This window comes from Ranitomeya variabilis, chromosome 4, assembly GCF_051348905.1.
Source record: "Ranitomeya variabilis isolate aRanVar5 chromosome 4, aRanVar5.hap1, whole genome shotgun sequence".
Taxonomy (NCBI): Eukaryota; Metazoa; Chordata; class Amphibia; order Anura; family Dendrobatidae; genus Ranitomeya; species Ranitomeya variabilis.
The window spans coordinates 699209120-699234634 of NC_135235.1; the positions used below are offsets into that span (position 1 = coordinate 699209120).

Genomic DNA, 25515 nt, shown 5'->3' on the forward strand with positions numbered 1-25515 from the left:
AATTAAAATACAAAGGAAATGTGATATCTTTAACTTTAGGCCTTTTAGAGATTTAGAGATCTTTTCATCTTCAACTTGCCTAACTGTTCACAATAACAGTAATTTTGACCAGGGATAATGCTATAAAACTGAATGAAAGTTCCATGAATTTCTTTGAGCTGTTATTGCAAATATTTCCCAGTTATTGATGAACTTCCTCAATAAGAGAAGAAGGTCTCACACGTGTCATCAATCCTCTCAGGATTAGTTGTTGGGGAAGATCATTTCCAGGAAAGCTTTGTTCCTCCAGGTTTTGGTTCGTATAAAGAGTAGATTGTTTTATCAAAACGTTAAAATCCTTCATACTCCGAGCCCCAGAGCCGCCAGTTGGTGGTTTGTTATTGGAAACTGGATTTACGTGACCGAGCCAAGAACGTTCCTGGGCTTTGTAGTCCATGGTCTTTAGCAAGACGCCCTGTGCGGAGCAGAGTATAATATTAGGAAGAAGGAAAAAAGACACAAGACGATAATACTCAGATGGGAATAATAGAGGAAATATTGGGGAACAAAACGTGATATTCAGATGGATCCAATCATTGTTTTATACAAAATCTACTTATTAAACGAACCAAAACATGGAAAAAGCTCCGCTCTGTACACACACGGCTCCACTACATACAACTCATACACCTCATACACCTCGTACATACGGCTTAGCTCCACACAGCTCGTACGAACATGGCTCCGCTCCGTACACCTCATACACACGCGGCTCTGCTACATCCACACTGTAAACCCCTCCTGACCCCACACATAAACTTCCCCTCATCCAGCACCATGACAACCAGCACAGCAGAGTCCTGCATACACTGAGGCCCCTGATCATGTGACCCCTGACTCCTCCCCTCCTGTGACCTCATCACAGGTCCTGTGCACACAGAGCAGCCATATATGTGGAGTTCGCGAGGTAGGTGGAGGCTCCATTATTCTCTATGTGGAGTGCGGCTCTGCGGGTGGAGGTCGGTGCTGGAGGCTCCATTATTCTCTATGTGGAGTGCGGCTCTGCGGGTGGAGGTCGGTGCTGGAGGCCCCATTATTCTCTATGTGGAGTGCGGCTCTGCGGGTGGAGGTCGGTGCTGGAGGCTCCATTATTCTCTATGTGGAGTGCGACTCTGCGGGTGGAGGTCGGTGCTGGAGGCTCCATTATTCTCTATGTGGAGTGCGGCTCTGCGGGTGGAGGTCGCTGCTGGAGGCCCCATTATTCTCTATGTGGAGTGCGGCTCTGCGGGTGGAGGTCGGTGCTGGAGGCTCCTTTATTCTCTATGTGGAGTGCGGCTCTGCGGGCGGAGGTCGGTGCTGGAGGCTCCATTATTCTCTATGTGGAGTGTGGCTCTGCGGGTGGAGGTCGGTGCTGGAGGCCCCATTATTCTCTATGTGGAGTGCGGCTCTGCGGGCGGAGGTCGGTGCTGGAGGCCCCATTATTCTCTATGTGGAGTGCGGCTCTGCGGGTGGAGGTCGGTGCTGGAGGCTCCATTATTCTCTATGTGGAGTGCGGCTCTGCGGGTGGAGGTCGGTGCTGGAGGCTCCATTATTCTCTATGTGGAGTGCGGCTCTGCGGGTGGAGGTCGGTGCTGGAGGCTCCATTATTCTCTATGTGGAGTGCGGCTCTGCGGGTGGAGGTCGGTGCTGGAGGCCCCATTATTCTCTATGTGGAGTGCGGCTCTGCGGGTGGAGGTCGGTGCTGGAGGCCCCATTATTCTCTATGTGGAGTGCGGCTCTGCGGGTGGAGGTCGGTGCTGGAGGCTCCATTATTCTCTATGTGGAGTGCGGCTCTGCGGGTGGAGGTCGGTGCTGGAGGCTCCATTATTCTCTATGTGGAGTGCGGCTCTGCGGGTGGAGGTCGGTGCTGGTGGCTCCATTATTCTCTATGTGGAGTGCGGCTCTGCGGGTGGAGGTCGGTGCTGGAGGCTCCATTATTCTCTATGTGGAGTGCGGCTCTGCGGGTGGAGGTCGGTGCTGGAGGCTCCATTATTCTCTATGTGGAGTGCGGCTCTGCGAGTGGAGGTCGGTGCTGGAGGCTCCATTATTCTCTATGTGGAGTGTGGCTCTGCGGGTGGAGGTTGGTGCTGGAGGCCCCATTATTCTCTATGTGGAGTGCGGCTCTGCGGGTGGAGGTCGGTGCTGGAGGCTCCATTATTCTCTATGTGGAGTGCGGCTCTGCGGGTGGAGGTCGGTGCTGGAGGCTCCATTATTCTCTATGTGGAGTGCGGCTCTGCGGGTGGAGGTCGCTGCTGGAGGCCCCATTATTCTCTATGTGGAGTGCGGCTCTGCGGGTGGAGGTCGGTGCTGGAGGCTCCATTATTCTCTATGTGGAGTGCGGCTCTGCGGGTGGAGGTCGGTGCTGGAGGCTCCATTATTCTCTATGTGGAGTGCGGCTCTGCGGGTGGAGGTCGCTGCTGGAGGCCCCATTATTCTCTATGTGGAGTGCGGCTCTGCGGGTGGAGGTCGGTGCTGGAGGCTCCATTATTCTCTATGTGGAGTGCGGCTCTGCGGGTGGAGGTCGGTGCTGGAGGCTCCATTATTCTCTATGTGGAGTGCGGCTCTGCGGGTGGAGGTCGGTGCTGGTGGCTCCATTATTCTCTATGTGGAGTGCGGCTCTGCGGGTGGAGGTCGGTGCTGGAGGCTCCATTATTCTCTATGTGGAGTGCGGCTCTGCGGGTGGAGGTCGGTGCTGGAGGCTCCATTATTCTCTATGTGGAGTGCGGCTCTGCGAGTGGAGGTCGGTGCTGGAGGCTCCATTATTCTCTATGTGGAGTGTGGCTCTGCGGGTGGAGGTTGGTGCTGGAGGCCCCATTATTCTCTGTGGAGTGCGGCTCTGCGGGTGGAGGTCGGTGCTGGAGGCTCCATTATTCTCTATGTGGAGTGCGGCTCTGCGGGTGGAGGTCGGTGCTGGAGGCTCCATTATTCTCTATGTGGAGTGCGGCTCTGCGGGTGGAGGTCGGTGCTGGAGGCTCCATTATTATCTATGTGGAGTGCGGCTCTGCGGGTGGAGGTCGGTGCTGGAGGCTCCATTATTCTCTATGTGGAGTGCGGCTCTGCGGGTGGAGGTCGGTGCTGGAGGCTCCATTATTCTCTATGTGGAGTGCGGCTCTGCGGGTGGAGGTCGGTGCTGGAGGCTCCATTATTCTCTGTGGTGTGCGGCTCTGCGGGTGGAGGTCGGTGCTGGAGGCTCCATTCTCTGTGGAGTGCGGGTGGAGGTCGTTGCTGGAGGCTCCATTATTCTCTATGTGGAGTGCAGCTCTGCGGGTGGAGGTCGGTGCTGGAGGCTCCATTATTCTCTATGTGGAGTGCGGCTCTGTGGGTGGAGGTCAGTGCTGGAGGCTCTGTTATTCTCTATGTGGGGGAGGTTCCACATCAGACCTGTAGCAGGTAAAGACCCCATTATCCACAGGTGTCCCTTCTAATTGAGGGAAACTATTCCCTCTAATAATCCTCGGACAGTTCTGACAAATAGGGAAAAGTGCCCCTTTATGGAGGTGACAGAAAGTCTGTTTAGTCCCTTTAGCTTCATAGTATCAGCTCTAATCCAATGGTGAGAGAGCGATTTACCCTGAAGAGTCACAGATTGTGGGGTTGTTATATAATGTTATATTTAGGGGGTTTTGTGTTGTCTCCTTATAAGGATCACAATGTGTTAGGGCTAGCGGATTGCACCAAATTATAAAAGAGATGGTATAAGGTGCACTCGCAGCCCGCGGTCCACCATGCAGAGATGGAACCTGCTGCTGAGTAATGACGGACTATATGGCGGTACAATGTGGATACACACATGGGCTAACTTCACCCTGTGTGAATGAAGCAAACTCTGTTGCATCACAGGGCCACGCTACCGCACCAAGAGCGCAAGCAAGGAGTCTCAGGACTCTATCCTAAGACACAGGAGTAGAGTGTACGTTCAGACCACTTGCGCTCGACACCGCAACTGGGGTGTCAAAGTAACAGAAAACATAACTTAAAGCACAAGAGTGCGTGCTGTGCCGATTTGGCGGACCCACTAACCACCCAGACTTGGGATAGGAAAGCGCTCTATAAGCGCACGGCGACGCACTGGCGGTTACAGCAATAGACGCTGTATCGTGTGTCTTTGTGTTGACAGCTTAGTCGGGCGCTAGACAGCAAGCATCAACCTTTTGCAAACAGTCATACACAAGGGAGGGGATTTTAAAGAACGACTTACACTCATCAACACACACACGATTCCAAATGTACACTAGCGTATGGCCGTGCGACCATGCAAACCTTTTATAGCTGCAGCAAGAACAGGACCTTCCCAGAAGGACCAATGGGAGTCAGCCACAGAAGAACACCTTCAGGAGCTTCCTAAATTACCAATGGGATTTGCTGCAGTATCTAAGCGTGTGATCCTTGATCTCCAACGAGAGATCTTGCCCTGGGCATGCTAAGAAAGGGAAGAGCAGGACTTAGTCCCAAATACGTCTGCTCGCCGCTGCCCAGTACTGACTACAATAGCAGAAGCTGGAAAGGCAGCAGTAACCAGTCGTCCAGTATCAGCCTGTGCTAGATGCTGGGACCGACGTCTCCACTGAGCAGACTCCACTGCGGCTAGAGAAGAATGGGAGACCGCAGGGGAGATGGTTTGAGATTCCCCCTGTGCAGAGGCAGGATCTCGACACCTAACATTACCCCCCCTACTAGGGCCCCCCCCCTCCTTAGACCTTGCTACGCTCGAAGGCAGCAAAGAGCTGTAGAGCCCGAATGTGTTCAGCAGGCTCCCAGGACCTGTCCTCTGGGCCATAACCCTTCCAATCCACCAAATAGAATTTTTTGCCACGTACCACCTTGCACCCCAAAATAGCGTTTACCTCGTAATCGTCCGTAGACGAACCCGATGTCCCGGCAGATGACTTGGAAAACTGGGACATGTATATGGGCTTCAAGAGGGACACATGAAAGGTGTCGGTGATACCCAGGCGTGGAGGAAGGGCCAGACGGTAGACCACAGGGTTAACCTATTCGAGGACCTTGAAGGGACCCAAGTAGCGAGGTGCAAACTTAGTGGACTCAACTCACAGCCTGATGTTACGGGCGGAGAGCCACACCCAGTCGCCAGGAGCAAAGGTCGGAGCGGGGCATCGATGAGCATCGGCGGAGGTCCTCATTCTCTCCTTGGAGGCCCGAATGGCATCCTGAGTGTGGTCCCAAATGTCACGTGCCTCCACAGCCCAGTCTGCCACCCTGGAGTCAGCGGAAGACACTGGCATGGGCACAGGCACCCGCAGATGCTGGCCGTAATTTAGGAGGAATGGAGTCTGACCGGTGGAGTCGGCTACAGGGTTGTTAAGCGCAAACTCTGCCCACGGTAGCAAGGATGCCCTGTCATCCTGCCTGGCAGAAACAAAATGTCGTAAATATGTGACCAGGGTCTGGTTGGCCCTCTCAACCAACCCATTCGTCTCGGGATGATATGCCGAGGAGAGATTTAACTCAATACTGAGTAGATGACAAAGCTCTCAACAGAATCAAGATGCAAACTGGGGACCCCGGTCACTGACAATTTTGTCCGGCATACCGTGTAGGCGAAAGATATGCTTGATGAACAACGCTGCCAGATCCCGTGCAGAAGGTAGCCGTGGAAGAGGCACCAAGTGCACCATTTTGGAAAAATGGTCGGTGATCACCCAGATAATGGTGCAGCTACGAGACTTGGGTAAGCCCACCATAAAGTACATCCTGACCATCTTCCAGGGCCTGTCTGCCACCGGCAGGTGGTAAAGCAACCCAGCTGGCCGTTGCCAAGGAGACTTGTTCTTGGCGCAAGAGACACACGCCCGAACATAGTCTGCGACGTCACGAGCCATATACGGCCACCAATATGTCCTCGCCAATAGCTCAGATGTCCTTTTGGGCCCAAAATGTCCAGCCACCCTGGACGAGTAAGCCCAAGAGAGAACCTCCAGATGCAGATTGGATGGTACAAAAGTCTTGCCCGGAGGCACAGACTTGAGCGAAACCGGGGCCACAGTTCTGAGGCTCTCGGTGGGGACAATAAGCCAAGGCTCCTCCTCAGATGATACAACTGAGTGAGAGAGAGCGTCGGCACGAATGTTCTTCTCCACGGAAAGAAAATGGAGGGTGAAATGGAACCGGGAGAAGAACAAGGACTGTCATGATTCCCCAATGGCATGGGAACATCAGAAACACAAAATAACAGACTAGCTCTCGGGTGATGGAAACTCAAGCTGACCGTGACCTAAATCTACCACACAACTAACAGTAGCCAGGGAGCATTCCTACGGCTGCCTAGATGCCACGCGCCAGCCGGAGAACTAACTACGCCTGGAAGAGGAAGGAACAGACCTGGCTTACCTCTAGTGAAATTCCCCAAAGATGATAGTAGCCCCCACATATATTAACGGTGAGTTCAGAGGAAAAGACATACACAGTATGAAGGTAGATTTAGCAAAGCGAGGTCCACTTACTAGATAGAGGAAGGATACAAAAGAGGACTTCACGGTCAGCTGAAAAACCCTTTCAAAAACCCATCCTGAAATTACTTTAAGACTCCTGTGTCAACTCATGACACAGGAGTGGCAATTTCAGTCCACAAGAGCTTCCAGTAACAGGAAAAGACAAAACTGTAAACTGGACAAAAAATACAAAACAAAAAGGACAAGAGTCCACTTAGCTGATCAGCAGACTAGTAGCAGGAACATGCAACTGAATGATTCAGGTTACAATGATGACCGGCAAGGAAGTGACTGGAGAGCAAGGCTAAATGGGGAACTCCCAAAACTGATGGAAGCAGGTGAGCTGAGGCAGAAAAGTACACACAAGTCTCCAGTACCACCAGCCACCACCAGGGGAGCCCAAAAAGCGGATCACAACAAAGGACCATCTTGCCTGGCGAGAATTTAACCACTGGGCTGTCTGCAGGTACACCAAATTCTTGTGATCTGTGAAGACTTGGAAGGGAAAACGAGCTCCCTCCAAGAGATGTCTCCACTCCGAGAAGGCCAACTTCATGGCTAGCAACTCCCTGTCCCCAATGGAATAATTCCTCTCTGCTGGTGAGAAGGTCTTAGGAAAGAAGAAGCTAGGATGCTTCCGACCTTGAGCATCCTTTTGGAAAAGGACTGCTCCAGCACCAACAGATGAGGCATCCACCTCCATTATAAATGGCTTATCTACATCAGGGCGACGTAGGATGGGAGCGCTAGCGAAGTGTGACTTAATGGAGAGAAAGGCCTTGGAGACCTCCTCAGACCACAATTTGGGATTTGATCCCTTCTTGGTGAGGGCAACCAAGGAAGCTACCAAAGTTGAGAAGTGTGGAATGATCTGGCGATAGTAATTAATGAACCCCATAAAGCGCTGCACCGCTTTAAGAGAATGGGGTTCCTACCAGTCCATCACAGCCTGTAGTTTGGCATATCCATATCCAATCCCTGGGCAGAGATGATATAGCCCAGAAAAAGTAAGGACTCCTGCTCAATCACACATTTCTCCAACTTTGCGTAGAGGGAATTTGTCCGTAAGAGGTCGAAGACTTTGCGAACGTCTCTCCGAAGGGAGTCAATATCTGGAGAGTAGATGAGAATATCATCTTGATAGACTACGACCGAGGTGGTGAGCATATCCCGGAAGATGTCGTTCACAAAGTCTTGGAAAATGGCTGGGGCATTACAGAGCCCGAAGGGCATCACCAGATATTCATAGTGCCCATCCCTGGTGTTAAAAGCAGTCTTCCATTCATCCCCCTCACGGATGCGAATCAGACTGTAAGCACCCCGCAGATCTAATTTTGTAAATACCCTCGCTCCCCGAAGCCTATCAAAGAGCTCAGATATCAGGGGCAAAGGATACTTATTCTTAACGGTGATGGCGTTAAGACTCCTGTAATCTATGCATGGACGTAGTTCCCCGTTCTTCTTCTGCACAAAGAAGAACCCAGCCCCTGCAGGTGACACTGACTTCCTAATGAATCCTCTTGCCAGATTTTCCTGGATGTACTGTGACATTGCCTCCATCTCCGGGAGAGATAACGGATAGACTCGACCCCGGGGAGGCTCAGCACCAGGCAAGAGGTCAATAGGACAGTCATAGGGGCGGTGAGGCGGAAGAGTCTCCGCAGCCTTTTTGGAGAACACGTCCGCATAGGGCCAATATTGCTTGGGGAGAGAGGAGAGATCTGTGGGTACCTCTGTAGTAGCAACCTGAACGCATTCCCTCTGACATCTACCCCCACAAGATTCACCCCTTCCCAAAATTCTGCCTGTGGACCACTCAATATGAGGAGAATGGTACCGTAGCCAAGGCATCCCTAACAGGACCTCGTCAATTCCCTCAGGAATGACGAGCAGAGATATAATCTCCTGATGTGATGTCGACATGGACAGCGTGAAAGGGATGGTCTGGTGTGTTATCTGTGAGGGCAGTGTCGACCCATTTACCACTCGTATGGTAATGCCGATTCCAGTGTCGGTAAATGAGACGAGGATTAGCGTTATGGAAGATGAGTCTATGAGAAACGTATTCAGCTACCGAGTCCAAGCAAGAAACTGCTTGTTGTCTGTGGCCTAAATATATAGGTTTTATTAGTAGATGTAAGAAGAAACATAAATACTGTAAAATAATAAATCTCCTCATATGTTTCCCTTATTATCTCCAGTAATTGTATTATTACACAGGATTTTTATGATGTTACATCGCTTCATCTCCTTCTCATTCAGGGCTCTACAATATCTGATCCTCTCAGTGAAGATCTTCTATAGAAGAGAATTTTCCTGAATTACCCATCAAGGATGGATGTGGACAGAGACAAGATGGCAGAGAGGATAATACACCTCACCCTAGAGATCCTCTTCCGGCTTACTGGAGAGGTGAGAGATTCTGATGACTTCACACTACATCATTCTTATCTATGGGAATAACAAATGGACAGAACTGGAGAGGTGAGGACTCTGGAAATGTCTGTAGTGAGATTTATCAATGTGTCTATCCATTACCAGGATTACAAAGTAGTGAAGAAGACCTCTAGTGAGTGCTTTCAGGACCCTGTGTCTGAGGGATGGGGAAGACCCCTGAGCCCAATCGCGTGGCTTCCACCTCACCCCCTGATACATGAGGACATCAATGACCAGAAGGTCCTAGAACTCGCCTACAAGATGATTGAGCTGCTGACTGGAGAGGTGACACTGCTGGGAATGCTGTGACATTATACAGTAATGCTATGAAGGGATCGGGTGGATGACGGTATCATTGTATGTGTCAGGTTCCTATAAGGTGTCAGGATGTCGCTGTCTATTTCTCCAAGGAAGAGTGGGAGTATTTAGAAGGACACAAAGATGTATACAAGGACGTTATGATGCAGGTTCCAGAGCCCCTCACATCACCAGGTAATAGACAGGACTAAATACACACGACCTGTAATTAACTGTATGTAAAGAATGAATTCAGTCCCTGTATGTGTTTCCTCCAGATCTATCCAGTAAGAGGACAACACCAGAGAGATGTCCCCATCCTCTTCTCCCACAGGACTGTAAACAAGAAGATCCCAATGTTCCTCAGGATCATCAGGTAGATGGAGAGAAGGTGTCAAGAGATCTCCCCTATGATGTGTAGATGGCTGTGAAGGTCTTGTGCTCAGTCTTGTTTTAGCCACCATTGTTCTGTTTTATACAGTGGCATGTAAAAGTTTGGACACCCCTGGTCAAATTAATGTTATTGTGGACAGTTAAGCAAATTGAAGATGAAATGATCTTTAAAAGATATAAAGGTGAAGATGACACATTTCCTTTGTATTTAGGCCAAAAAAATTGTCATTTTTCACATTTTAAAAATTCCAAAAAGGAAAATATGCTGATGCAAAAGTTTGGGCACCCTTGAAGATTTGAGTGCTCAGATAACTTTTACCAAGGTTTCAGACCTTAATTAACCTGTTAGGGTTATGACTTGTTCACTATCATCATTAGGAAAGGCCAGGTGATGCGAATTTCCCATCTTTATAAAAACCCAGCCTCCTCTAACCTTGTGCCAAAAACAGCAGCCATGGATTCTTCTAAACAGATTCCTAGCACTCTGAAAATGGTGGAGGCCCACAAAGCAGGAGGAGGCTATAAGAAGTTAGCAAAGTGCATGCAAGTTGCCCTTTCCTCAGATCAAAATGTAACAAAAATGGCAGTTAACAGGGACAGTGGAGGCCAAGATAAGGTCTGGAAGCAAAATTTCTGTGAGAGCTTCTTGTAGATTTATTAGAGAGGCAAAACCACCACCGCCGCCGCATGGGGGTAGATCAAACATTCTTTGGGGCTGTGTTGCCACATTTCACGGATAGAGTGAAGAATGGATTAAATGAAATTTCAACACATTTTTGTTGCAAACATATCATCTGTAAAACAGCTGAAGTTAGAAAAGAATGTCTTCTTCAGATAGATAATGATCCTAAACACATGTCAAAATCCACAATAGACTACCTCAAAAAGGTGCAAGCTGAAGGTTTTACAATAGCTCACAGTCCCCTGATCTGAACATCATTGAAAATCTGTGGCAAGACCTCAAAATAGCAGAGGAAGCAAGATGACCAGGAATTTCAAAGAACTGGAAGAATTTTCCAAGTAAGAATGGATGAAAATTCCTCAAACAAAAATTTAAAGACGCTGGATGCAAAAAGTGTTTACAAGCTGTGATATTTGCAGAAAGGGGTGCTACTAGGTACTAACTATGCAGGGTCCTCAAACTTTTGCATCGGGCCACTTTCTATTTTGTAATTTTTTAAATGTAAAATATATATATTTTTTGCCTAAAATACAAAGGGAATGTGTCATCTTTAACTTTAGGCCTTTTAGCGATCATTTCATCATCAACATGCTTAACTGTCCACAATAACAATTATTCTGACCAGGGGTGCCCAAACTTTTTACATGCCATTGTATACAATGAATTCTCCTGCTCACTCTAAGTTTAATAACCTTCTTTAACCGTATGTTACTTTTTAGCTGCTGACAAGGGTGATAGTCCCGACACATATAGGCCACACCACTAGCTCTACTGCGAACACAGGCCATAGTGGAGGTCTCCGGCTCTTCCCGCTAGGCTGCAAGTCCTCCTGTTAAAGGCTATCAAGACTTGCTGGTCCACCTTTGTTTCACTGGCCCTCTTCCTGTCTGTTGTACTATCCTGGACCAACCTCTGTACCGTACATCAGTGCTAGAAGCAATGGCCCGGCTTAATCGAGACACCAGCTCTTCTTGGGAGGCATATGCTCCCAAGTGGAATATCCTCACGAATCGTTGGTGCTTGACCAACGGCATATGTCTCTCTTATCCGAAGTAGTGAGGGCTGGTACCTGCCTCTTACCTGGTGTAGTCTGGCCTATGAGTTTTGACCGGTTCCGGTCTGGTTCTCGGGCTTTGGCTGGCGTAGCTTGGACTCAGGGACTTATCTGGTGCCGCACAGGTTCTGGTTCTGGTGCGCCACAACCTGCTGCCTTGGGTGCTTTCCATGGCCTAGTCACTTGACCTCGCATTATTCCACTGCACACATCCTGCCCGTCCCTTTGCTTGATGCGAAATCTGCTCCCGCTTTGGCAGGTTGGCCTTTTATGTCAGGTACTTGTGTCATCAAAATCACCTTTCCCGGGATACTATCTAGACTCTTCCTTTCTGAAAATCTCCCGCTTCCCATCGGTTCCGCAGGGTCTTGCCTGGACTCCAGTTGGCAGTCATCTTGTATAAATGCTGCACCATGCTGAGGATTCTTACTTCTAATAGCACACACTCTTACACCACTTCTGCAGTATGTATGATGCCCCTCACAGATTATGATGTTCCCACAGTACCGCCATTCCACTACACACAGTATAATGCTCCCACAGTGCTGTCATTCCCTCCACACAGTATAAGGTTCCCACAGTACTGATATCCCCCCACACAGTGTATAATGTTCCCACAGTACTGTCATTCCCTCCACACAATATAATGTTCCCACAGTACTGATATCCCCCCACCCAGTGTATAATGTTCCCACAGTACCACCATTCCACCACACACAGTATAATGCTCCAACAGTACTGTCATTCCCTCCACACAGTATAAGGTTCCCACAGTACTGATATCCCTCCACACACAGTATAATGCTCCCACAGTGCTGTCATTCCCTCCACACAGTATAAGGTTCCCACAGTACTGATATCCCCCACACAGTGTATAATGTTACCACAGTACCGCCATTAAACCACACACAGTATAATGTTCCAACAGTACTGTCATTCCCCCCACACAGTGTATAATGTTCCCACAGTACTGATATCCCCCCACACAGTATAAGGTTCTCACAGTACTGATATCCCCCCACACAGTGTATAATGTTCCCACAGTACCGCAATTCCACTACACACAGTATAATGCTCCCACAGTGCTGTCATTCCCTCCACACAGTATAAGGTTCCCACAGTACTGATATCCCCCACACAGTATAATATTCCCACAGTACTGCCATTCCACCACACACTGTAAAATGTTTCCAGAGGACTGCCATCCCCCACTAACAGTATCATGTTCGTACAGTACCGCCATCCCCCCACACAGTATAATGTTCCCTCAATACATCCTATCGCTTTCTAATGTCCAAGCAATACTACACACACAATATGATACCATCCACTCCACCAGCTACCCCGCAGCTAATTAATAAATACTCCCTTAGCCCCATTCTTGGTGCAGATACTAATGAACCCAGAGCCTATAAGATATTTAAAACACAATACTTGGATAGTCAGGGGCGTATCATCCATAGCGGCAGCCCATGTGGCCGCTATAATGTCCATGAATTGAGAGGACTCTGTGCGGTTTGGCACTGGTCACCCTCTCCTTCCCCATCATCACAATTTCAGCGATATCCACACTCCCATGACCGTGATACCGCTGAATAGAATAGTGAAGTAGGGAGTCAAAGGCTCCTGATCCACCATTCAACCTTCGCCTGTGAGTCTGAGACTCCGTGCACTGCAGGCACAATGATGTCACTACATCACACCTGTAGTATGGAGCCTCAGTACTCACACTGCACAGACCAGAGCAGCGCACCTCGGGAACAGGGTTGTGTGAGTAGTGTGTGTTTTTTTTTTTTTGTTTTTTTTAAATATCAGGAATTGTGGGGGCATCAAATTGTGGAGGGCTGTGGGGGCCATTATAACGAGTAAAGGAATGTGGTGGACTATTAGGGTCTCCATACTGAGTGGGGGTACTTATTTTGTGTAACAGACTGCGGTGGCTGTGGGGGCCATAATCCTGTGTGGGGTCTATGAGGGCCATCATACTGTGCTAGTGCATTCTAAAGGAAAGCAGAGACCTAATGGCAGTGGGATTCCAGGCAGGGAGCACAGCGGAGATAAACAGCAGAGCGAGGTCCTTAGCTCAAGCCAGTAGGCCTGATTAAAGGGAAGGTGCCTCGATTTTTATTGTTATATTTAATAATTATTATATAATCAATTAGTTTAAATACAAAATTAAATGTACGACTTTAAGTTTCTTTTAAATTATTTTTTATTTCAGCCACTTGGGGCTGCCTATTGCTTTTTGGGGTGTGTGTGTGTGTGTGAGAATGACACTTAGACATCTCAAATACAGCAACCCTTGGGCATAAAAAGCTGTGGTCACCGTCTGATCACATCTCTTGCTTTGAAGCTGCTTCTCCTGCCTCTTAGCTGTGACATGAGAACGCCCCCTGGGCTGTTCAGGTCACATCTGTGGGAAGAGATTGCGGCCATAGTTGTGTAGCTCTTAGTGTATGCTGCGGGCATAGCGTACAGACTCCTCAGTGCGTGGGATGACTGGAGCTGCCGGGGAGTGGCGGTTCTGTGTGAGGTGAGTATCTGCAGAGGTGTCAGGGAGCGGTGATCCCAGCCTGTTATCAGTATTACATTACAGGCTGCTGATCACCGCTCAATGCCTACCTGTTCAGAGCACAGCAGGGAGATCATTCATCTGCTGTGCTCTAACACAGAACAGAATGCAGGACTGTGTGGGAGCACAGGGAAGGTAAGTACAAGTGTTTGTTTTTTCTATGTATTGGAATATATGGGGCCATATACGAGGATGGGGACATAAATACCAGGATGGAGGGGCCATATAACAGGATGGGGGCCGTGTACCAGGATGGAGGGACATATACCAGAATAGACGAGCCGTGTAAAAGAATGGAGGGTCATGTACCAGGATGGGGGCCATATACCAGGATTAAATGCCATATGCCAAGATGGGGCCATATACCAGGGGCCATATACCAGGATTGAAGGACATATGCCAAGATTCGGCCATATACCAGGATGCACTATATGGGGCCATTATAGTTTGGAGCACTATATGAGTCCATTATACTATTGGGCACTATATGGAGCCATTACACTGAGAAGCACTGTAAAGGTACCTTCACACGAAACGACTTTGTAACGATATCGCTAGCGATCCGTGACGTTGCAGCGTCCTGGCTAGCGATATCGTTTAGTTTGACACGCAGCAGCGATCAGGATCCTGCTGTGATGTCGCTGGTCGCTGAATAAAGTTCAGAACTTTATTTGGTCGTCCGATCGCCGTGTATCGTTGTGTTTGACAGCAAAAGCAACGATACCAGCGATATTTTACACTGGTAACCAGGGTAAACATCGGGTTACTAAGCGCAGGGCCGCGCTTAGTAACCCGATGGTTACCCTGGTTACCAGCGTAAAAGTAAAAAAAACAAACAGTACATACTCACCTGCGCGTCCCCCAGCGTCTGCTTCCTGACACTGACTGAGCGCCGGCCCTAAAGTGAAAGTAAAAGCACAGCGGTGACGTCACCGCTGTGCTGTTAGGGCCGGAGCTCAGTCAGTGTCAGGAAGCAGACACTGGGGGACGCGCAGGTGAGTATGTACTGTTTGTTTTTTTACTTTTACGCTGGTAACCAGGGTAAACATCGGGTTACTAAGCGCGGCCCTGCTCTTAGCAACCCGATTTTTACCCTGGTTACCCGGGGACCTCGGCATCGTTGGTCGCTGGAGAGCGGTCTGTGTGACAGCTCTCCAGCGACCAAACAGCGACGCTGCAGCGATCGGCATCGTTGTCGCTATCGCTGCAGCGTCGCTTCGTGTGAAGGTACCTTAAGAGGTCATTATACTGTGGAACACTGCATGAGGATAATATACTGTGGAACATTATATGGGGCCATTACATTGAGGGGCACTATATGGGGCCATTATACTGTGGTGCACTATATAAGGCCTTTATACTGTGGAGCACTATATGAGGCCATTATACTTTAGGGCACTATATGGGGCGATTATACTGTGGGGTAGAATAAGAGGCTGTGTATACCATGAAACAGTATATAGGGCAATTATACTGCGGGGTACTATAAGAGGCTATTATAGTGTGGGGCATTATATGCTGCCATTATACTATGGAGCACTATATGGAGCCATTATACTGTGATGCACCATATAATAATAATAATAGTCTCTTTATGTATATAGCACCAACATATTCTGCAGTGCTTTGTATACATTTTCATCCCTGTCCCCGATGGGGCTCACAAACTAAATTCCCTATCAGTATGTCATTGGAATGTGGGAGGAAACCGGAGAACCTGGAGGAAACCCACACAAACATAGGGAGAACATACAAATTCCTTGCAGTTGTTGTCTATATGAGGCCATTATACTGTGGTGCACTATATGGGGTCAATATATGGTGGAGCATTATATGAGGCCATTATACTGTGGAGCACTATATGAGGCCATTATACTGTGGAGCACTATATGAGGCCATTATACTGTGGAGCACTATATGGGGCCATTATACCGTGGAACACTATATCCGGCCAATATACACTGCTCAAAAAATAAAGGGAACACTAAAATCCCACATCCTAGATATCACTGAATGAAATATTTAAGTTGTAAATCTTTATTCATCACATAGTGGAATGTGTTGAGAACAATATAACCTAAAAATGATTAATGTATCACAACTAATATCCCACGGAGGTCTGGAGTTGGAATGATGCTCAAAATCAAAGTGGAAAATTAAGTTACAGGCTGATCCAACTTCTGTGGAAATGCCTCAAGACAAGGAAATGATGCTCAGTAGTGTGTGTGCCCTCCACGTGCCTGTATGATCTCCCTATAACGCCTGGGCATGCTCCTGATGAGGCGGCGGATGGTCTCCTGAGGGATCTCCCAGACCTGGACTAAAGCATCCGCCAACTTCTGGACAGTCTGTGGTGCAATGTAACTTTGGTGGATGGTGCGAGACATGATGTTCCAGATGTGTTCAATCTGATTCAGATCTGGGGAGCTGGCGGGACAGTCCATAGCTTCAATACCTCCATCTTGCAGGAACTGCTGACATACTCCAGCCACATGAGGTCTGGCATTGTCCTGCATTAGGAGGAACTCAAGGCCAACCGCACCAGCATATGGTCTTACAAGGGGTCTGAGGATCTCATCTTGGTACCTAATGGCAGTCAGGCTACCTTTGGTGAGCACATGGAGGGCTGTGTGGCCCTCCAAAGAAATGCCACCCCACATCATTACTGACCCACTGCCAAACCAGTCATACTGAAGTATGTTGCAGATCGCCATCCACGGTGTCTCCAGACTCTGTCACGTCTGTTACATGTGCTCAATGTGAACCTGCTTTCATCTGTGAAGAGCACAGGGCAAGGGGGCGAATTTGACAATCCTGGTGTTGTGTGGCAAATGCCAAGCGTCCTGCACGGTGTTGGGCTGTGAGCACAACTCCCATCTGTGGACATAAGGCACTCAGACCATCCTCATGGAGTTGGTTTCTAACTGTTTGTGCAGACACATGCACATTTGTGGCCTGCTGGAGGTCATTTTCCAGGGCTCTGGCAGTGCTCCTCCTGTTCCTCCTTGCACAAAGGCTCAGGTAGTGGTCTGTTGTGAATTCCGTCTGGGCTCCCTCTGGTGGCATTTAGCGATACTGCGGGTCTGTAGCAGGGCTCAGCTGCCTCATTTCCTGCTATGCTGGTTCCTATTTAACTCCACCTGGACCTTTACTTGTTGCCTGCTGTCGTTGTATTCAGTACTGGTTCTGGTCTCTCCTGGACTTCCCTGATTACCTGTCTCCTTCTGGAGAAGCTAAGTCTTGCTAGTTCTTTTGCTCATTGTTTCCTTGAAAATGTTTCTCAGTATATGATGAGTTCAGTCCAGCTTGCTTATATGTGATTTTTCGCTTGCTGGTAACTCTGGGGTGCAGAGTGCGCCCCTCACATCGTGAGTCGGTGTGGGGGTTCTTGTACTTTCTGTGTGGATAGGATCAGGGTTGCGGTCAGTATAGTTCCCACATCCCCAGAGCTTGTCCTAATATTCAGGTTTACTTATCAGGTCAGATTAGTGATCCTAACCACCGGATCATAACAGTTCAGCAGGCCAGTAAAGTGTTAATGCATCGCAAAAGAGGGATAAGAGAAATCCTGAGTTCATTTTTTTTTTTTTTTTCCTCTGCAGTGTGTCTAGCCTCTCTCCTCCCCTTAATCTCTGGGTGGTTCAGAATTCAGCTGCAGCTATGGACATTCAGAGTCTGTCTTCTAGTGTGGATCATCTCACTGCAAGGGTACAAAGCATTCAGGATTATGTAATCCACAGCCCTATGTCTGAGCCTAAAATACCAATTCCTGAGCTGTTCTCTGGAGACAGATCTAGGTTTTTGAACTTCAGAAATAATTGCAAATTGTTCCTTTCTCTGAGACCTCGTTCCTCTGGTGATCCTGTTCAGCAAGTTAAAATTATTATTTCTTTGTTACGTGGTGACCCTCAAGATCGGGCATTCTCTCTGACGCCAGGAGATCCTGCATTGCTAAATGTGGATGCGTTTTTTCTGGTGCTTGGATTGCTTTATGAGGAACCAAATCAAGTAGACCAAGCAGAAAAGGTTTTGCTGGCTCTCTCCCAGGGTCAGGATGAAGCGGAGGTTTACTGTCAGAAGTTTAGGAAATGGTCTGTGCTCACTCAATGGAATGAGTGTGCCCTGGCAGCGATTTTCAGAAAGGGTCTTTCTGAAGCTCTTAAGGATGTTATGGTGGGGTTCCCCACGCCTGCAGGTCTGAATGAGTCAATGTCTTTGGCCATTCAGATTGATCAGCGTTTGCGGGAGCGCAAACCTGTGCACCATCTGGCGGTATTTTCTGAGCAGAAGCCTGATTCCTGGACCACGGTGTGAATTACTTGTACGATGGACTCCTCGCCAGAGACGGACTACACCTCAACAAACCTGGGAAACACACATTCGCCAGAAGACTCGCTACACTCATCAGGAGGGCGTTAAACTAGAAGAAGAGGGGAATGGAAGAAAAACATTAGACTCGAACAAAGAAGACCCAGGAAAACCTACTCAGAAGGGAGGTAAGAACATTTCTAAAACAATCCACAGCGAGGAGATTGGAACAAAACAAAATCCTCTAAACTGCATGCTCGCAAACGCCAGAAGCCTGACAAACAAGATGGAAGAACTAGAAGCAGAAATATCTACAGGTAACTTTGACATAGTGGGAATAACCGAGACATGGTTAGATGAAAGCTATGACTGGGCAGTTAACTTACAGGGTTACAGTCTGTTTAGAAAGGATTGTAGAAATCGGAGAGGAAGAGGGGTTTGTCTCTATGTAAAGTCTTGTCTAAAGTCCACTTTAAGGGAGGATATTAGCGAAGGGAATGAGGATGTCGAGTCCATATGGGTCGAAATTCATGGAGGGGAAAAATGGTAACAAAATTCTCATTGGGGTCTGTTACAAACCCTCAAATATAACAGAAATCATGGAAAGTCTACTTCTAAAGCAGATAGATGAAGCTGCAACCCATAATGAGGTCCTGGTTATGGGGGACTTTAACTACCCGGATATTAACTGGGAAACAGAAATCTGTGAAACCCATAAAGGCAACAGGTTTCTGCTAATAACCAAGAAAAATTATCTTTCACAACTGGTGCAGAATCCAACCAGAGGAGCAGCACTTTTAGACCTAATACTATCTAATAGACCTGACAGAATAACAAATCTGCAGGTGGTCGAGCATCTAGGAAATAGTGACCACAGTATTGTACAGTTTCACCTGTCTTTCACTAGGGGGACTTGTCAGGGAGTCACAAAAACACTGAACTTTAGGAAGGCAAAGTTTGACCAGCTTAGAGATGCCCTTAATCTGGTAGACTGGGACAATATCCTCAGAAATAAGAACACAGATAATAAATGGAAAATGTTTAAGAACATCCTAAATAGGCACTGTAAGTGGTTTATACCTTGTGGGAATAAAAGGACTAGAAATAGGAAAAACCCAATGTGGCTAAACAAAGAAGTAAGACAGGCAATTAACAGTAAAAAGAAAGCATTTGCACTACTAAAGCAGGATGGCACCACTGAAGCTCTAAAAAACTATAGGGAGAAAAATACTTTATCTAAAAAACTAATTAAAGCTGCCAAAAAGGAAACAGAGAAGCACATTGCTAAGGAGAGTAAAACTAATCCCAAACTGTTCTTCAACTATATCAATAGTAAAAGAATAAAAACTGAAAATGTAGGCCCCTTAAAAAATAGTGAGGAAAGAATGGTTGTAGATGACGAGGAAAAAGCTAACATATTAAACACCTTCTTCTCCACGGTATTCACGGTGGAAAATGAAATGCTAGGTGAAATCCCAAGAAACAATGAAAACCCTATATTAAGGGTCACCAATCTAACCCAAGAAGAGGTGCGAAACCGGCTAAATAAGATTAAAATAGATAAATCTCCGGGTCCGGATGGCATACACCCACGAGTACTAAAAGAACTAAGTAATGTAATAGATAAACCATTATTTCTTATTTTTAGGGACTCTATAGCGACGGGGTCTGTTCCGCAGGACTGGCGCATAGCAAATGTGGTGCCAATATTCAAAAAGGGCTCTAAAAGTGAACCTGGAAATTATAGGCCAGTAAGTCTAACCTCTACTGTTGGTAAAATATTTGAAGGGTTTCTGAAGGATGTTATTCTGGATTATCTCAATGAGAATAACTATTTAACTCCATATCAGCATGGGTTTATGAGAAATCGCTCCTGTCAAACCAATCTAATCAGTTTTTATGAAGAGGTAAGCTATAGGCTGGACCACGGTGAGTCATTGGACGTGGTATATCTCGATTTTTCCAAAGTGTTTGATACCGTGCCGCACAAGAGGTTGGTACACAAAATGAGAATGCTTGGTCTGGGGGAAAATGTGTGTAAATGGGTTAGTAACTAGCTTAGTGATGGAAAGCAGAGGGTGGTTATAAATGGTATAGTCTCTAACTGGGTCGCTGTGACCAGTGGGGTACCGCAGGGGTCGGTATTGGGACCTGTTCTCTTCAACATATTCATTAATGATCTGGTAGAAGGTTTACACAGTAAAATATTGATATTTGCAGATGATACAAAACTATGTAAAGCAGTTAATACAAGAGAAGATAGTATTCTGCTACAGATGGATCTGGATAAGTTGGAAACTTGGGCTGAAAGGTGGCAGATGAGGTTTAACAATGATAAATGTAAGGTTATACACATGGGAAGAAGGAATCAATATCACCATTACACACTGAACGGGAAACCACTGGGTAAATCTGACAGGGAGAAGGACTTGGGGATCCTAGTTAATGATAAACTTACCTGGAGCAGCCAGTGCCAGGCAGCAGCTGCCAAGGCAAACAGGATCATGGGGTGCATTAAAAGAGGTCTGGATACACCTGATGAGAGCATTATACTGCCTCTGTACAAATCCCTAGTTAGACCGCACATGGAGTACTGTGTCCAGTTTTGGGCACCGGTGCTCAGGAAGGATATAATGAACTAGAGAGAGTACAAAGGAGGGCAACAAAATTAATAAAGGGGATGGGAGAACTACAATACCCAGATAGATTAGCGAAATTAGGATTATTTAGTCTAGAAAAAAGACGACTGAGGGGCGATCTAATAACCATGTATAAGTATATAAGGGGACAATACAAATATCTTGCCGAGGATCTGTTTATACCAAGGAAGGTGACAGGCACAAGGGGCCATTCTTTGCGTCTGGAGGAGAGAAGGTTTTTCCACCAACATAGAAGAGGATTCTTTACTGTTAGGGCAGTGAGAATCTGGAATTGCTTGCCTGAGGAGGTGGTGATGGCGAACTCAGTCGAGGGGTTCAAGAGAGGCCTGGATGTCTTCCTGGAGCAGAACAATATTGTATCATACAATTATTAGGTTCTGTAGAAGGACGTAGATCGGGGGATTTATTATGATGGAATATAGGCTGAACTGGATGGACAAATGTCTTTTTTCGGCCTTACTAACTATGTTACTATGTTACTATGAGTCTATGCAATGTAACAGGATTCTGACCAGAATTGAACGGCAAAATCAGACGTCAGAATGGGTTGTGCTTTTACTGTGGTGATTCTGCTCATGTTATCTCAGATTGCTCTAAGCGCACAAAAAGCTCCGCTAAGTCTGTCACCATTGGTACTGTACAGCCTAAATTCATTTTGTCTGTTACTTTGATTTGCTCTCTGTCATCCTACTCAGTTATGGCCTTTGTGGATTCAGGTGCTGCCCTGAATTTGATGGATTTGTCTTTTGCCAGGCGCTGTGGTTTTATCTTGGAGCCTTTGCAATTCCCTATTCCACTAAAGGGAATTGATGCTACGCCATTGGCCAAGAATAAACCTCAGTACTGGATTCAAGTGACCATGTGCATGACGTTGTCGTGTTGGGTTTGCCATGGCTGCAGGCTCATAATCCAGTCCTGGATTGGAAAGCAATGTCTGTGTCAAGTTGGGGTTGCCAGGGGATTCATGGTGATGCTCCTTTGGTGTCAATTGCTTCTTCTACTCCTTCTGAAGTCCCTGAATTTTTTTTCGGGCTACCAGGATGTATTTGAGCCCAAATCCAGTGCCCTACCTCCTCATAGGGATTGTGATTGCGCTATAAATTTGATTCCTGGTAGTAAGTTCCCTAAGGGACAACTTTTTAATTTATCTGTACCAGAACATGCCGCTATGTGGAGTTATATAAAGGAGTCTTTGGAGAAGGGGCATATTCGCCCGTCCTTGTCCCCTTTGGGTGCGGGGTTCTTTTTTTTGGCCAAGAAGGATGGTTCTCTGAGACCCTGTATAGATTATCGCCTTCTCAATAAAATCACGGTCAAATTTCAGTATCCTTTGCCACTGTTGTCCGATTTGTTTGCTCGGATTAGGGGGGCCAGTTGGTTCACCAAGATAGATCTTCGTGGAGCGTATGATCTTGTACGTATAAAGCAGGGCGATGAATGGAAAACAGCATTTAATACGCCCGAAGGCCATTTTGAGTACTTGGTGATGCCTTTTGGGCTTTCTAATGCCCCTTCTGTGTTCCAGTCCTTCATGCACGACATCTTCCAAGAGTATCTGGATAGATTTATGATTGTGTACCTGGATGATATTTTGGTCTTTTCTGATGATTGGGAATCTCATGTGAAGCAGGTCAGGATGGTATTTCAGGTCCTGCGAGCCAATGCCTTGTTTGTGAAGGGCTCTAAATGTCTCTTCGGAGTCCAGAAGGTTTCCTTTTTGGGCTTTATTTTTTCTCCTTCTACCATTGAGATGGATCCAGTCAAGGTCCAGGCTATTTATGACTGGACTTAACCTACATCGGTGAAGAGTCTTCAGAAGTTCTTGGGTTTTGCTAATTTTTACCGTCGCTTCATCACTAATTTTTCCAGTGTGGTTAAGCCTTTGACGGATTTGACCAAGAAGGGTTCTGATGTGACGAATTGGTCTCCTGCGGCCGTGGAGGCCTTTCAGGAGCTGAAACGTCGGTTTTCTTCGGCTCCTGTCTTGCCTCAGCCGGATGTCTCTCTTCCCTTCCAGGTCGAGGTTGATGCTTCTGAGATTGGAGCAGGGGCTGTCTTGTCACAGAGAAGCTTTGATTGCTCTGTGATGAGGCCATGTGCTTTCTTTTCAAGAAAGTTTTCGCCTGCCGAGCGGAATTATGATGTTGGTAATCGGGAGTTGTTGGCAATGAAGTGGGCATTTGAGGAGTGGCGACATTGGCTTGAGGGAGCCAAACATCGTGTGGTGGTCTTGACGGATCACAAGAATTTGACTTATCTCGAGTCTGCTAAACGGTTAAATCCTAGACAGGCTCGATGGTCGCTGTTTTTCTCCCGTTTCGATTTTGTGGTTTCATACCTTCCGGGTTCGAAGAACGTGAAGGCTGATGCTCTTTCTAGGAGCTTTGTGCCTGACTCTCCGGGAGTTTCTGAACCGGCTGGTATCCTCAGAGAGGGGGTGATTTTGTCTGCCATCTCCCCTCATTTGCGACGGGTGCTGCAGGAATTTCAGGCCAATAGACCTGACCGTTGTCCACCGGAGAGACTGTTTGTCCCGGATAGATGGACCAGTAGAGTAATTTCCGAGGTTCATTCTTCGGTGTTGGCGGGTCATCCTGGGATTTTTGGTACCAGGGATTTGGTGGCTAGGTCCTTTTGGTGGCCTTCCTTGTCGCGGGATGTGCGTTCCTTTGTGCAGTCCTGTGGGATTTGTGCTCGGGCCAAGCCTTGCTGTTCTCGTGCCATTGGATTGCTTTTGCCTTTGCCTGTCCCGAAGAGGCCCTGGACGCATATTTCCATGGATTTTATTTCGGATCTTCCAGTCTCTCAGAGGATGTCTGTTATCTGGGTGGTTTGTGATCGTTTTTCTAAAATGGTCCATTTGGTGCCCTTGCCTAAGCTGCCTTCCTCCTCCGATTTGGTTCCACTGTTTTTTCAGAATGTGGTTCGTTTGCATGGTATTCCTGAGAACATTGTGTCTGACAGAGGATCCCAGTTTGTGTCCAGATTTTGGCTGTCCTTTTGTGCTAAGATGGGCATTGAATTATCTTTTTCGTCGGCCTTCCATCCTCAGACGAATGGCCAAACCGAACAAACTAATCAGACCTTGGAAACTTATCTGAGATGTTTTGTTTCTGCTGATCAGGATGATTGGGTGACTTTTTTGCCATTGGCTGAGTTCGCCCTCAATAATCGGGCTAGTTCTGCTACTTTGGTTTCACCTTTTTTTTGCAATTCTGGTTTTCATCCTCGTTTTTCCTCAGGTCAGGTTGAGCCTTCTGACTGTCCTGGGGTGGATTCTGTGGTGGATAGGTTGCAGCAGATTTGGAACCATGTGGTGGACAATTTGACGTTGTCACAAGAGAAGGCTCAGCGCTTTGCTAACCGCCGTCGCTGTGTGGGTCCCCGACTTCGTGTGGGGGATTTGGTGTGGTTGTCTTCTCGTTATGTTCCTATGAAGGTTTCCTCTCCTAAGTTCAAGCCTCGTTTCATCGGTCCTTATAAGATTTTGGAGATCCTCAACCCTGTGTCATTTCGTTTGGACCTCCCAGCATCGTTTGCCATTCACAATGTGTTCCATAGGTCATTGTTGCGGAGATATGTGGTGCCTGTGGTTCCTTCTGTTGATCCTCCCTTAACCGGTCTTGGTCGAGGGAGAATTGGAGTATGTGGTGGAGAAGATCTTGGATTCTCGTGTTTCGAGACGGAAGCTTCAGTACTTAGTTAAATGGAAGGGCTATGGTCAGGAGGATAATTCCTGGGTTGTCACCTCTGATGTCCATGCGGCCGATTTGGTTCGTGCCTTTCATTCGGCTCGTCCTGATCAGCCTGGGGGCTCTGGTGAGGGTTCGGTGACCCCTCCTCAAGGGGGGGGGGTACTGTTGTGAATTCCGTCTGGGCTCCCTCTGGTGGCCTTTAGCGATACTGCGGGTCTGTAGCAGGGCTCAGCTGCCTCATTTCCTGCTATGCTGGTTCCTATTTAACTCCACCTGGACCTTTACTTGTTGCCTGCTGTCGTTGTATTGAGTACTGGTTCTGATCTCTCCTGGATTTCCCTTGTGACCTGTCTCCTTCTGGAGAAGCTAAGTCTTGCTAGTTCTTTTGCTCATTGTTTCCTTGAAAATGTTTCTCAGTATATGATGAGTTCAGTCCAGCTTGCTTATATGTGATTTTTCGCTTGCTGGTAGCTCTGGGGTGCAGAGTGCGCCCCTCACATCGTGAGTCGGTGTGGGGGTTCTTGTACTTTCTGTGTGGATAGGATCAGGGTTGCGGTCAGTATAGTTCCCACATCCCCAGAGCTTGTCCTAATATTCAGGTTTACTTATCAGGTCAGTTTAGTGATCCTAACCACCGGATCATAACAGTGGTCCTGCTGCTGAGTTGTTGCCCTCCTACAGCCCCCTCCACATCTCCCGGTGTACTGGCCTATCTCCTGGTAGCGTTTCCGGCCTCTGGACACTACGCTGACATACACAGCAAACCTTCTTGCCACAGCTCACATTGATGTGCCATCCTGGATGAGCTGCACTACCGGAGCCACTTGTGTGTGTTGTAGATTCTCTCTCGTGCTACCACGAGCGTGAAAGCACAACCAACATTCAAAAGTGACCAAAATATCAGCCAGAAAGCATTGGTACTTAGATGTTGTCTGTGATCCCCACCTGCAG

General features: G+C 47.5%; 1 protein-coding gene across 3 annotated transcripts in view; it reads left to right on the forward strand.

Annotated features, from left to right (window-relative positions):
• The first annotated feature begins 818 nt into the window (after window positions 1-818).
• Window positions 819-25515, forward strand: part of LOC143766416 (uncharacterized) — a 42455-nt gene continuing 17758 nt past the window's right edge. Inside the window, exons 1-5 of one of the 3 annotated variants that reach the window (XM_077254091.1) lie at window positions 819-946; window positions 8730-8879; window positions 9009-9188; window positions 9272-9395; window positions 9479-9576. In XM_077254091.1, coding sequence (XP_077110206.1) covers window positions 8802-8879; window positions 9009-9188; window positions 9272-9395; window positions 9479-9576 — 480 coding nt within the window. In that variant the 5' untranslated portion in view covers window positions 819-946; window positions 8730-8801. Of the gene's footprint in view, window positions 947-3273; window positions 3409-8729; window positions 8880-9008; window positions 9189-9271; window positions 9396-9478; window positions 9577-25515 lie in introns of those variants that run through there. The other 2 variants (XM_077254087.1, XM_077254088.1) reach the window with 2 other exon arrangements.